The 13,518-nt window shown below is 36.0% G+C and overlaps 2 protein-coding genes and 1 long non-coding RNA gene across 5 annotated transcripts; 2 read left to right on the top strand and 1 right to left on the bottom strand.

Annotated features, from left to right (window-relative positions):
- Nucleotides 1-471: 471 nt before the first annotated feature.
- Nucleotides 472-1,162, bottom strand: LOC111783106. Its single transcript, XR_002813283.1, has 3 exons — nucleotides 1,071-1,162; nucleotides 669-781; nucleotides 472-558 (listed from the first exon to the last, which is right to left on the bottom strand). It is a non-coding gene; the product is annotated as an uncharacterized LOC111783106 (long non-coding RNA).
- Nucleotides 552-1,762, top strand: LOC111783104 (glucan endo-1,3-beta-glucosidase 12-like). The gene is made up of 2 exons (XM_023663989.1): nucleotides 552-685; nucleotides 1,020-1,762. Exons 1-2 carry the CDS (start codon nucleotides 622-624, stop codon nucleotides 1,490-1,492), a joined length of 537 nt encoding a protein of 178 aa, XP_023519757.1. The 5' UTR covers nucleotides 552-621; the 3' UTR covers nucleotides 1,493-1,762.
- A 1,901-nt stretch (nucleotides 1,763-3,663) lies between these two features.
- LOC111783101 lies at nucleotides 3,664-11,886 on the top strand. Of its 3 annotated transcripts, none has more exons than XR_002813280.1 (13): nucleotides 3,664-3,802; nucleotides 4,391-4,491; nucleotides 4,900-5,129; nucleotides 5,826-5,993; nucleotides 6,177-6,549; nucleotides 6,634-6,777; nucleotides 7,309-7,461; nucleotides 7,566-7,682; nucleotides 7,871-7,951; nucleotides 8,058-8,207; nucleotides 9,155-10,684; nucleotides 11,152-11,225; nucleotides 11,322-11,886. XR_002813280.1 is itself a non-coding variant. In XM_023663984.1 (12 exons), exons 1-12 carry the CDS (start codon nucleotides 3,733-3,735, stop codon nucleotides 11,158-11,160), a joined length of 3,126 nt encoding a protein of 1,041 aa, XP_023519752.1. In that variant the 5' UTR covers nucleotides 3,664-3,732; the 3' UTR covers nucleotides 11,161-11,886. The 3 variants fall into 3 exon arrangements, 1 of the variants encoding a protein (XP_023519752.1); XR_002813281.1 differs by having other exon boundaries at nucleotides 11,152-11,419; nucleotides 11,644-11,886; XM_023663984.1 differs by having other exon boundaries at nucleotides 11,152-11,886.
- The last annotated feature ends 1,632 nt before the right edge of the window (nucleotides 11,887-13,518 follow it).

Here is a 13,518-nt window from a genome sequence, read left to right as displayed (position 1 = left end):
TGTGAGAAAACAAAAGGACCAAAATTTGCTGGCAATGTCAAGTCATTACCGTAGTCCACGGAGCAGGGGATCAGTTTTTTATAGCATTTATTTATTTAAAAAAAAAAAAAACAATAGGGTTTGGAAATATCTCTGTTTTAAATATTATATCCAAACAAATATAGAAGTTTTTCATGAAACCATATCCAAAATATATATTTCTCAACATATATATACAATATTTCCATAATAATAATAATAATACTATAAATCTATATGTAAATTAGCCTACTTTTGCATGTGCCTCTCTCCATAATCGTTTTATTCCCATTTGAATATTTGAAGTTCCCATTCTTGAATCGATCACTCAGCGAAGGTAAACAGACAATGTTCTTAAGATGCACCAAGAACATCAAACATAAGCCAGCTCCATATGCTGTGATTTTGTCTTTCTTTCTTTCTTAGTGTACTTTTTTTCAGCTCTTTCTCTTGCTTGTGGTATCCAACTGCTCCATTGCCTGCTTTCTCAAGTTTTCTCATGTTCTTTCTGTTCTTGGTGATCCAAGAAAGCTTTGATTCCTAGGTTTTATGAATCCAAGAAGAAACCAGAGATAATACACAGTTCAGCAGCAACTTAAAGTGATGGGTATCAACATTCTGAGAAATTTGACACTACTTGCTATCTATACCTTCTTGTTCTTATCAGGTAATGATGTTTTTACCATTCTTTTGTAGCTATTTCTATGCTCATTCTTTTGTAGCTATCTATACCTTCTTGTTCTTCATGTTGATATGACAATGTCTGCAAACAGAATGACATTTTTTTTTTTTAATGGGAAACAAAGAATAACATTCAAAACTGCACTAAGTCCTAACAAAATAACTTGTGTTGTCATTGTCAATTCCTCTGCCTATTGAATTTCTGATGCAATTCAAATCCACTACATGCTATCCAGGAAAGTAATTTAGTCATAATTCAGTGATTGCAGCAAATTTGACATAAAGAAGGTGAAAATTTGATGCGGTTTTGATCTCTTCAGGTTCAAGTTTAGCATGGAAATCACGTATACAAGAACATCAAGAAAACATACCTTTGAAGAATGAAGAAGACAGAACAATCTTCTCTCCTCTATATTTCACTCAGTTGGTTGACTCTACCATTGTTAATCCAACAACAACGCCAGCACAGTCTGTACCAAACTCAGTAGAATCCAATTTGAAACCCACCACAGGGCCAGGGAGATCTAGTGGAGTTTCATGGTGTATTGCAAGCTCTGCAGCTTCTCCAACTGCTCTACAGGTGGCTCTTGACTATGCCTGTGGCTATGGCAGTACAGACTGTTCGGCGATTCAGCCGGGTGGTAGCTGCTATGAGCCGAACACAGTGAAGGACCATGCTTCTTATGCCTTCAATGACTATTACCAAAGGAATCCAGTGGCTACTAGCTGTGATTTTGGTGGAACAGCACAACTCGTTAGTACAAACCCAAGTATGGCCTTTTCACCTTTCTGACTCATAGTTAACCCCTGTTGTCCCTTGTGGTACACAATTTTAGCTAAAACAGGTCAATTGATTACAAGAGTTTCTACTTAGTCTACTTAACTAACAAATTTTTTTAATTAACAATTGCATTTTCCATATTATATTGCAGGTTATGGTAACTGTCACTATGCAAAACCCATAGATCTATCAATTTATGGTGCAAGACCATCAGGCATGCCCAGCTCAGTCATTTCAATATCAAAACGATCAGTGCTGCTCTTGACCATGACTCACCTTTTGTGTTCGCTCTTGGAAAATCATCTGTAAACATAAGAAATCTCGTTTCTTCTCTCCACAGAGAGATGGCAATCGCTTATTTGCTGCACATTTGTGCGTTGTTAGACATCACTACGATTAAAGCAAGTTATTGCTGTTATACATCAAGTTATGCATTAGAAAACTAAGAAGTTCATAGTAACATGCATCAGTAGATTAAAGAAATACATGGGTGATATGCTAGCCATACCATATTTGACATTGTTAGCAATAAAATGATATAGATATGTCAATTCCATTTTGGGAGCTCTTAGCCACTAACAGGATATAGATACGTTAATTCCATTTCGAAGCTTTTAAGTTGTATACAGGCTTTGGCTTGCATATGAATTGATTCAATTTTATCTATGATAGGCAACTTTGTCGAGTTTAAGATTGTTCGTTGTGTGATTCACAAATTATACAACAAAAAGTTCATGCTAAAAGGCAAGTTAGTCAATCACAATTGTCGAGATACAATCCAATGCAATCACCAAAAGTAATGATATGAATGGTATCTCCAGTTGACCTACATCCGAAAGAATCCAGCATCCGACTTCATATGAATTTCCTATTCATTCAATAGATTGTACAATCTGGAATTCTTTCAGATAATTGAATAAAACGATGTTCAAACTAAAAAGTTTCTAGGTAAGCTATGAACTAATTCCTTCGAGATAAACTGAATAATAACCGACCAATAAATTCATTAGATGATCCGGTGAGGTAAATCAGGAGACGGAAGATTATACCAGGGATGAAGAAGAACAGTCGGGCAAGAAGTGCCGAAAATGTGCTCCGAAATGCCATATTCTCCTCTGAAATTGAAGTTACAACCATAAAATTAACCCAGTTAAACCAATTGCTCAAATCTTCATGATAAATACCGACCGATAAGAGTGTCTTAAGCGTATTATAGCAACACTAAGATATCATATCATGCTTCTCCAAATACAGTTTCCAAAGCAGCGGACTAACGTTTGTGCGGCATTCACTTTCCAGTGACAAGTGAGTTAAGCCAATTTGTTCTTGCGTCGCCTACGGCCAAGCGATGTATGGTCGAGCTCTAGTCTCAGTTTTAAAAGAAGGTTTTAGAAAACGAGGAGAGAGAGATTTTAGAAAGAGACGTTATATAAGCAAGAGAAAGATAACAACGGCTTAGCATATATAACCTTGGGTAGGGAGAGCCACATGTCTGTTGCATGTCAAATTTCTCGGGTTATATTACTTTACTACATTTTTTTACTACTCTCATGATATATAGTTTTTTTTTTTTTTCAAATTATATGACTTTTTCGATATATTTATATCTACATCTAGTAGACCTATAATATCTTTACCGAGGATGTCTCTAGTTATCAATTTTATATATCCGAAGTTATATGCTATCTAAGTTATTGTGCCTTCTTTGCTTATAGCCATAACACTTTTTTCTTCATTTTTTTCGATCTTGTTTTTTAAAATCTCTATTGGCTCCCATTTTTTAAAACTTTCTTTTTGAAGTTAGAAGCTTGGGTATATACCGTTTGTTCGAAGGTGACACGATTTCGAGTTGGCTGACTCACTCAGTAGTGAGAATGAATGTTGCACAATTACTTATTGCGTCTCGTAAGAGTATGATTTTGACACAATAAACTATAATTAAACAATATAATAATATAATATAATTATTTAAAATAATTTACTCTCTTACCATTACAAACAAAATCTTTATATATATATATATATATTATTTTTTATAAAAAAAGTTAAAAATATTAATAAAACTTGTTAATAAAGTAATATCTGTTTTTATTTTTTCTTAAATTTAAAGGTATTATTAATATTTTTAAACAAATTACAGAATTTTGTTATAATTTAGTTATTAATTATTATTATCTTTTTACAATTACCCTTTCTTTCGTCTGGTATTTTCTCTGTCGAGTCCAGTTCTATGCCAAACCAGAGCTATTGCCATGGCGAATGATCTTCAACTTCTCAATAATTCAAGCACAAAGGCTCAACCAGCAGAATCAAAGTCCGCAGGTTTGCGATTTCTGTTCTTCCAATTGTTTTTTTCCTCCAATTTTCCTTTTCAAGTTACCGTTTGCTCGATCCCATGCCGCTATATTCTATTGTTGAAATAGTTATACAAAAAACGTTATCTCCTTTACTTAAATTAAGAACACGAATGACCTTGAGATTGTATCTCAGTGCAGATAACGCAATGACTTATTGCTAGAACTCCAAAAGGTTCATTGGTTTTAGAGCAGATGAGTCATGGGGTTTCATCTTTTTCTGTTTTTTTTTTCTCTCTCAAGCTCGATGTATTGTTTTTCGGCGGGTTTGATTTCTGAGATGTATATATTGCCCCCTGCATTTGTAATGTGTGTTTTTTACTGTATCTAAACATAACGGGAACTTATTCTGAAGTTTGATTTCAGCGCTTAGTTTTGTTTCTGTTCTTTTCGCCAGAGAAACTTGGGATTTTTGGTGTTATGGGTGCTTTTATTGTCGTTATTATTAGTTTTAAACCAATATCAGGAAACTCCACCCTTGGGTCTGAGCAAAATCTCCTTTCGAATGACTTGTTGAATGGAGTAGCATGGTAATGGTTATGTTTCCTTCTTGCAGTTGGTTTAGATGAGTCCAAACTTCACGAAGGTGTTCCCAAATGTGGATTGAATTTTGATGAATGGACTTCACTTATTTCAGAGATTGAGATGAAGCACTCAGTAAGTTTTTCATTTCTGTAAAAGGACTTCGCGACCCCTTGAACTGCTTGTTATAAACCAAATCTATCAGGAAATTAAAAACCTCAAATTTGATTGTGGTTGCTATAACACGGCACCTTATGGGACGGATGTCTCTTTTACAAGCCAAATTTTCTCTGCTTCTATTTGTATTATTCAGAGAGTATCAATATGCTTAAGCCATTTTATTTTATTTCTTTTTCATCCTGAACTTTGAACCACTGGTCCACAGGATACAATTTTTTCTGTTAGAAAATATTTATTTATTGATTGACAGTCATGAAACAAGCTTTTAGACTCATTTTGTGCTATCTCGAACTATAATTTTTAAAGTCCTAGGGTTTGTTGGATTTCTGAGACCAGATGATTTTTTTTTTCCAACAAATGCAGGATGTCATTGAGGAGATTTCTTTGGTGTATGATTCATTCTTGTCCGAGTTTCCTCTATGCCATGGATACTGGAGAAAGTATGCAGCTCATAAAACAAGGTTGTGCTCTGTGGATAAGGTTATTGATGTCTTTGAACAAGCAGTTCAATCAGCAACTTACTCTGTCGGTATTTGGGTTGACTACTGTAGTTTCAGCATATCAGTTTTTGAAGATCCAGCTGATGTTCGCAGGTATTTTCTATGAGCCAAGAATTAACAAGTAGTACGGTATAGAGATTTAGGGGTGTGCACGAATTGGAATGCCGTTTGAGGACTGATTATTTCATGAAAACCTAGAATTTGATTGACTATTTTCTATTGAGTATTGGCTTTTGTTCTCATTCAGTTGATTTTCTTGTGCTATGGAGTGGAGGAAAAGAAATGATATATATATTTTTAAGAAGCCTGTGAAGTATATTAATTCCAAAAAGTGAACAAACTGGGGGCAGGGGGAAGAGGAATACCTCTCGCAAAAAACTACTAAACATAGCTTTCCAATTGAATATTCTCCTTCTTCTTCTTTATTTTTTTATTTTTTTATTTTTTTATTTTTTTATTTTTTTGCATTCAATTATCCCGTGTACTCAGCTACGAGTTTTCAAACTGTGGACCGAAAAGGTAACGTACATTATTATTGCATGTGCTGCTGAGAGTATAAGAAAATCATTTTTGTGCTTTGATCAAGAAGCTTATTGCTGCAAATGAAAACTGTATGCCAAGAATTTCCTCTTTTGTCATATTTTAACATTCCGACTAAGCTTTCGATGATTTTCCTCTGTTCCCTCTACTATGCATGTCCATTTCCTTTTCAAATTTTCCTTCGTCTATTTTGTTCGATTTAATCAAAAGAGCAAAATAAACTCAATGGTATGATTCCGTATCTATCAGATTGTTTAAGAGGGCAATATCCTTTGTCGGAAAGGACTATTTAAGCTATAGCTTGTGGGACAAGTACATTGAGTTTGAGCTATCTCAACAGCAGTGGGATTCTTTAGCTCTGATATACATTCAAACTCTGAGATTTCCTACCAAAAAGTTGTCTTATTACCACAGCAGGTGTGTTTTTCTCCTATTACATATTGGTTCCCTGCGATCTTTTAGTTGATCATAGAATATTCTTGGAAGCCATGAAAAAGAGCTGCTTTTCTGCAAACCAGTCTCCCTTCTATATTGTTGGCGTTATGCTCAAATGTACATTTACTTGGTAATATAGCTAATGGACAGCATTGCATCTGTCAGCTTTAGAAAATTGACCGATTCTCTGAGAGAGAATATCCAATCTGATACCGGGTGCAATCCTTCAATGCCCACAGAATTAGAAGCTTTGCCTAATGGCGAAGCCCCCATCTGTTGTACAGACAGCGAGCTATCCTCTGTCATTAAAGACCTTCTGGATCTGTCGACTGGGACAGCAAGGTATAGTACATTACAGAAGTATGTGCATGCTGGGGAAAAACTCTATGACGAAGCATGGCAACTGGAGGAAAAAATTATTCACTTTGAGCGTAAAATCAGGAGGACATACTTTCATGTAAAACAACTTGATGCTGATCAACTGAAGAATTGGCATTCTTATCTGGACTTTGTGGAGATGTATGGAGATTTTGACTGGGTATGTTTCTGAATTGTTCTGTTGCTTAAACCATCATTCTCCTTGTGGTTATTTCTTTTAATCTGAAGAACCCTTATCTATTAGGCGGTTAAACTCTACGAGAGATGCTTAATTCCCTGTGCTAGTTATCCTGAGTTTTGGATGCGCTATGTGGAATTTATGGAAATAAAGGGTGGAAGAGAATTAGCAATGTTTGCTCTAGAGCGTGCAACAAAAACTTTTCTTAAGGTATACCTTTTTACAGTGGGGACATGTATTCTATTCCATATTCATGCAAATAATTTATTATTACAATAAATATCATGTTAGTTTGTATGAGGAAAGCCTTTACCTTTTCATTGCCTATTCTTGCATTGTTCTTTTGCAAGCTTGAGAAAACTTGGAAGATTGTTAGTTGAGCATGCCTCCTTTTGTTGACAAGTTCCTACTCCAACTTATATAATCCCCCTATCCATTAAAAAAACAGCTTTTACTTTTTGGGTGGCATAGTCTTTAATGGTTTTTTGTGAAATTTGAAAGGCTAAGAGTAGAGTTATTTTTTTAACATGGGTAGAAATAGAATCCATTACTTTTTAAATGACCTCTCTCTTAAATTTGGCAAAAGCTCTTGAAAGTCTTTGATTAGAGTATAATTTTCTTTATGTCTGGCTATAATGAATATTATAACTGTTTGGTTGCTCGCTTTTATATGAAGAGTTGACGGAGTTTCTTTATAAGTGACTGGAGATGTTTATGGCCATTCTTTTGTGTTGGTTGCAGAGAGTTCCTGTTATCCATCTTTTCAATTCAAGGTTTAAGGAACAAATAAGAGATTTATCTGGTGCACGTGCTGCTTTTCTTCCGCTTGATGGAGATTTAGATTCTAACTTTGTGGAGAATATTATATTGAAGGCTAATATGGAGAAACGAATGGTATGAGAAACAGATTAGTGGTTGAATATAATCCAGCTCCATGCACTCATTTGGTTTTATTGAATATTGGCTTATGGATCTATTGTTGTTTCTCAATGATCCAGGGGAAATCTACGGCAGCTCTTAATGTTTACAGAGAAGCACTGGAAATGGCTTTGATGAAGAACAAATTGGATGTTCTACCATCCCTGTATATTCATTTTTCTCGGCTTAAACACATGGTATGAGGTTCATGAAATTAACAAAAGTGATGACTTCAAGTCTGTTATTATGTCTTTGATCCTCTGGAATTTCTTCTCTCTTTTTTTTTCTCTTTTCATCTGTTTTCTTCTTTATATTTGTTCTATTATGGTCAAGCAATTCTCTTGATATGGTCGTTAGAACTTGAGTTACCGATTTTGATTTGCAGATTTCAGGACGTGCAGATGCTGCCATTGAAGTCTTAATAGATGGGATCAGAAACGTACCTCTCTGTAAATTACTTCTTGAGGTATTTCTACTTATGAATTTAGTCGTATATAATAGTAAAAGAATGAGTCCAGTTGCTGCTTCACAGTTTTATGCAGATTCTTATTTGTCTCCTGCCCCTTCTACAGGAACTTATAAACTTCGTAATGGTGCAAGGAGCGCCAAAGCTTATAAATTTAGTTGATCCCATCGTAGCTAATGCAATATCTCTCAAGCCAGACGTATCTCGAGGTTGGAGTGAGCAAGACAGAGAGGATATTTCAACTCTTTATTTAAAGGTCAAGTTCCTTTAAGATATTTATGTTTACATTTTTTTTAATGGAAGAATACCATTGGGTTAACAAGGGCCAGAATAGAGAAGGGCCCAAAAGCAACTACACAAAAGGATCTACATCACACCTCGGTTAAAGGCCTAGGAAAGGGCCAGTCGAATTTAATAAGTCTTAACAAAAGTCTTTTATTAAAAACAAATTTTTCCCTTAAAAGTTGGTTTTTAATGTGATTCGCTATGTACTGCTTATCTATCAGTTGACCTGGGGAGGGAAGCTAGACTACCAAGTGTTTGATCATCTCGTTTTTTTACCTTTTTGTGTCCTGAGAAATCTTTCCCTTGGATGTATTATTACAGATGCCAAGCCGTTTTTTTCCCCTTGATGAACATTTTATTGAGAAAGTCATGCAGAACAAAATTTTGGGTAGCTACGCTAGAAAGAGATAAAAGATCTACCAAATCCCAAGATTCCTCAAAATCTCTCCATTAAAACTACCAAGGGAATAGACTCGTATTTGGGTTCCTCTCTTGGATTCAATCGCAACTATGGAGCTTTTGAAGAACCAAGTCCAAAGAAAAATTTTGATTTTGTTTGGAGTCTAAGCTCATCAAACTAGATAAGGAAGAAGATCCCACATCGGTTGGAGAGGGAAACGAAACATTCTTTATACGAGTGTGAAAACATCTTTCTAATAGACGTGTTTTAAAACCTTGAGGGGAAGCCCAAAAAAGACAATATCGGTTAGGCTTATATTGCTTTATGATTTGTTTGAAAAATGAATTGCATGAGAAAGGGACCTCAAGTACTTGAGCTTCCTTACTTTGACATCTGGACCAAGAGAAATGTTGAAACCTTTAGAGAGCAGAATCCTTCAGTCTTTACCATAAAAAGCCACCCCCCTCCCATGATAGGTTTGTTCTAATCTAACACGGATCACTTCTCTTTGGCAGCAGGCTATTGACCTGTGTGGAACCATTCATGATGTAATGAGGGTGTGGAATCGACATATTAAATTGTTTCCACAGTCTATTAGAGCAATGCCATATGAAGACCCCACACGGACAGAAGCGTTAAAAATGACCAAAGGAGGAAAACAAACATTAGATTCTACTGTAACCAACCAGCCAATCAAAGACGGTCAGTTTGATCTATCAACTCAGCTTCCTCTAGAAGAGAACAAACAATCTCTGCAGGGAAACCAAAACTTCCAGAATGACCAATCTTCCAATGGGAATGAACCAATTTCCTGTTTACTGGGAAATCGCAATAATGATACGAAAAAATCTGCCATTGATCATATTCATTCTGGAGAAGCTGAAATTGATGCAGAGGCAAGAGTGCAGCAGGATTCTCCAAAAGTTTCTGAGCATTATGGAGAGGGTGGAAATCAGGTTGAATTAGCACCAATGCCTATGGACAACTCAAAAGAAGATGAGTATGGCAATGCTTTGGGACAGAATTTGAAAAATCTTTCAATTGGGAGTCTTTCTCTAAGCCCCAAGAACAATGACAAAATAGATGTACTCCCCAAAGCGTGTCACGAAGGGGAAGCTCCCTTTGAGAACAGTATGTCTAGTGAAAGTGTCTGCAATACAGATGAAGGGGCTTTAATACACAACCCACAAGGTGTCAGATCTTCTGGTTCCATCCAGATATCTAAGGAAGTGGCTAGTCCATCATCATCTCCAAGCCTCGATAAACCTATACACACCCAAGCACCTTCACAGTTTCATGTGGGTGCAACTGGAAATAGGAACTGGCACCATAAACATTCTGCTGGTAACTTACATCATGACTCCCAACATCGATTTCAGTCACATTCACGGAGAAGACCTCATCGAACATGGCAAGATTCTCCTCGAGACTACCAAGGAATGAGATCTGGTCAAACACCAGATAGTCAAGATTATGCCTCTGAATCGATTGCTTCACAGGAACCACAAGTTGAACGAAGCAGCCAAGAATACAATCAGATTCAATCTGCTCAGCAGCAGAACTTCCCCACTATTCAGTCTCAACTTCCTTCTCAAGGTTTTCAAGAGAAGTCTCAATATATTACACCAAACGAGGAGCAATATGGTTACATGCAAAGTGGTCAGGCCCCACATACCTATGAACAGATGTGGCAGTATTATTACTACCAGCAGCAGCAGCAGCAGCAGTACTTTTTGCAGCAGCAGCAACTTCAACAGTCACAGAATTTTCAACAACTTCAACAGTCACAGAATTTTCAACAACAGTATAACCAGCAGCAACTGCAACTGCAACAGCATTATTTTCAGTCTCAACAACAATATCCTTACCATGTGCAATTACAACAGCAGTATCACATGCAGCAGCAATTGCAACAAACTCAGCAACAGCAGCATTTACTTGGCCTACAGCCACAAGAAGTCTCCCAGACAGATCAGCAATCATTTAAACAACAGGAGCATCAGCCAGAAAAAATGGAGGAAGAAGAACAAAGGCAGCACATGAAACAGGTTTCGTTGTTGTTTCTTTTTCTCATTCGTGGTTGACTTGGTTTCTTTACCCTCCCTTTTGTAGTTGCATTACATGACCATGCTTCACTTTTTAAATGGCTCAGTAAACATATGTTGAATTAATTGAGAGATGCTGAAATTCAAAGGAATCCAAGTCTATCATGGATGTTTACTGTCCGTACTCAATAACTTCATACAAATTTTAATCATTTTCTCATTCCCCGATTCTTAAGTCTTACTCCTCATTTCTTGTTTGTAGATGATATTTCTGTCGATGAATCTTATCTATTTGATGTCATGCGATCTAAACTGTTCATCAATTGACAGATCTCAACGAGATTAGCTTTTCAATTTCTCATTTGGGTGTATTCAATTTGGAATCCTTGCAAGTTGAAGTTGTCAGCTTGTTCTTGTATTGAGTCTATTAAATAAAATACGTAATCTAAAATGTGGTATTCTGACAACAGGATTCTTGACAAAATAGCGGTAGCAGGCTGATCAGGAGCATTACCTGGGCAACCAAATGAGGCGTTTGTGGCAGGTAACTTAGATCATCATCTGAGCTAACTGTAGTTGCACACCAAAAATGTCAGCAGCTGATAATCAAGACCACTGAAAGTGAAGATGGAACTTGCAGATATCTCTTCGAAAAGGCAAAGCAACAGGATTTCCTCCTCATTGCAGTGCTTATGGTTCACTTGGCTGCTGAATCTTCAGTGAGAAACCGATTACAAGGTCTGTAATTTTCAATACACCACCTTTTATTTTCAGCTGTCTTGTCCACTGACCATAGCAGGAATCTGTAGAGCAAGAATAGAGATTTATTTAGCTGTCATTTCTGAGGTGTGAGAAAGAGAAGAAAAGGAAGATTACTTTATAAATTAGACAAGAAGTTCAGCCTACAAAGTCTAGGAAGAAGAAGTACTGCTAACTACTTGAGCAATAGAACAATTTTGCAGGTTGATAGGTGAATAGGAAGCATAGTACTCTTCAAATTGAGGAATATAAACGTTGGGACATGTAAATCATTTGAAAATTCTGTGCTGGTAAGAGGACAAAATAGAGCCATGAACAACTCCAATGGTTCCAACAGAGATTAGGTTGTAATGGCCCCCATATCAACCCCTATATAAATATAGAAATTATGTCACAGCCAATTTTGAAACCTATATTTCACTATATTTCCATTTTTTTGGGTTAAAGATTTGTGTTCTTCCATTGAATTGGTTGCTGTTTTGTTACATTTTCCATCACTTCTCCTTCCTTTCTTGACTGCATCTTTCTTTTTTGCTTCTCTATGATTTGTTATGTTATGTTGTTCATAATTCTGAAGTTCTATCAAATTATTATTATTTTTTTCGTTGTAATTAATAGCACATATTCAAGTATGGAGGAATTGAAGTAAGAAATTTATGTATATCTATTTTGATAATATCATAATTACTATTACAGAATAATATCATCGTAGTACAAAACGATCGTAAAATAAAAACGATTGTAGTTAATCTATGGTATATAATATAAATTTTAACTAGTTGAATTATATTTTGAGTTAATTTATGAACCACCGTTCGAATATTTTGTGAGATCTCACATTAGTTGTAGAGGGGAACGATCCTTTGTTCGTGTAAAGCTTGATTGGTGGGATTTGCCTTACCAGGAAACTAAATGTCTTGATTTGTTCATGGGATTTGCCTTACCATGAAACTAAATGTCTTGATACTGGTTTGACTATGAGCTTCCGACAGAACGGCAAGTTTTGTTTGGTTATATCGGCTATTTGGACTGGTGTTTCACCGAAGGGAAAGGGGCGGGAGAGGGCGGCCTCGTGGCTCCGCAAGGGCCAAAGCTTATGTGGTCAGCTCCCATTGGCGGTCAACGAAGGATGGAGATGCTTAAGCCATGTTGTTGCCTAACTCAAAAGGGTTTGAGGACTTGTGGAGAAAGGCTCGAGGAGATCAGAACTGCCAATGTAAGAGACGACGTTTGGAGTTAACAAGCATATAACCAGGATCATGTATGTACACCACGTCCAACACCTTGTCCATGAGCTTTCCCCTGCCACTTGTCCTTTGAAGGCCAAGTCGATCGATGACGATCGTTTTTATTTCTTAAAATTGTGCTCGTTTTCTTGAAATTTGTTTTTAGGTTCTTGGTCGATGATATAAATTTTAACTAGTTGAATTATATTTTAAGTTAATCTATGAACTACCGCTAAAATATTTTAAGTTAATCTATGAAATTATATAAGGTTGTTAAAACCTCTCCCACTTTAAAACTTCGAGGAGAAGCATCGAAAAAAAACTTAAAAGAGGACAATATCTACTAACAGTGTGCCAACGAGGACGTTGGCCCTCCACGGAGGTGGATTGTGAGATCTCACATCGGTTGTAGAGGAGAACAAACATCTCCCTTAAGAGGGGAATAATATCGGGCTTAAGCGGTTACATATTTATACTATTTTTTGGTATAAATTTTGGAGAGGGACTAAGGAGGAAGAATGAAAAAGGTGAGAATTACCTTATCAAGAATCATAGGATGATAGGATAGGAGAAATATTCTCTTATTAGTTATTCACTGTGAGTGACATTGAGAGACACGCACATGAATCTATCAACCTAACCACATTGCTTTACTTTACATTTCTAAAACAAATAAGATTTTTTTTAAAAAAAATATTAAATGAGAAATTGAGGATGATATATTACAGACTTAATTTTTTATTTAATATACCTTTAAATTTTTAATTATATACTCTACACTTTCAAATTTTATATGATAAGTGGGTTAATTATTTTAAAAAATATTAAATAGGTCAATGATTTATTAAGTAT

This window comes from Cucurbita pepo, chromosome LG20 (assembly GCF_002806865.2).
Source record: "Cucurbita pepo subsp. pepo cultivar mu-cu-16 chromosome LG20, ASM280686v2, whole genome shotgun sequence".
Taxonomy (NCBI): Eukaryota; Viridiplantae; Streptophyta; class Magnoliopsida; order Cucurbitales; family Cucurbitaceae; genus Cucurbita; species Cucurbita pepo.
Note: the sequence above shows the minus strand (reverse complement) of the source record. Positions and strands in the feature narration are given on the sequence as shown.

Excerpts from the sequence above, each read along its gene's own strand:
- LOC111783104 (XM_023663989.1), top strand. The coding sequence starts at position 622 with ATGGGTATCAACATTCTGAGAAATTTGACACTACTTGCTATCTATACC. Across the intron at positions 686-1,019 it reads TACCTTCTTGTTCTTATCAG|GTTCAAGTTTAGCATGGAAA; the intron begins GTAATGATGTTT and ends TGATCTCTTCAG.
- LOC111783101 (XM_023663984.1), top strand. The coding sequence starts at position 3,733 with ATGGCGAATGATCTTCAACTTCTCAATAATTCAAGCACAAAGGCTCAA. Across the intron at positions 3,803-4,390 it reads AGCAGAATCAAAGTCCGCAG|TTGGTTTAGATGAGTCCAAA; the intron begins GTTTGCGATTTC and ends TCCTTCTTGCAG. Across the intron at positions 6,550-6,633 it reads TGTATGGAGATTTTGACTGG|GCGGTTAAACTCTACGAGAG; the intron begins GTATGTTTCTGA and ends CTTATCTATTAG.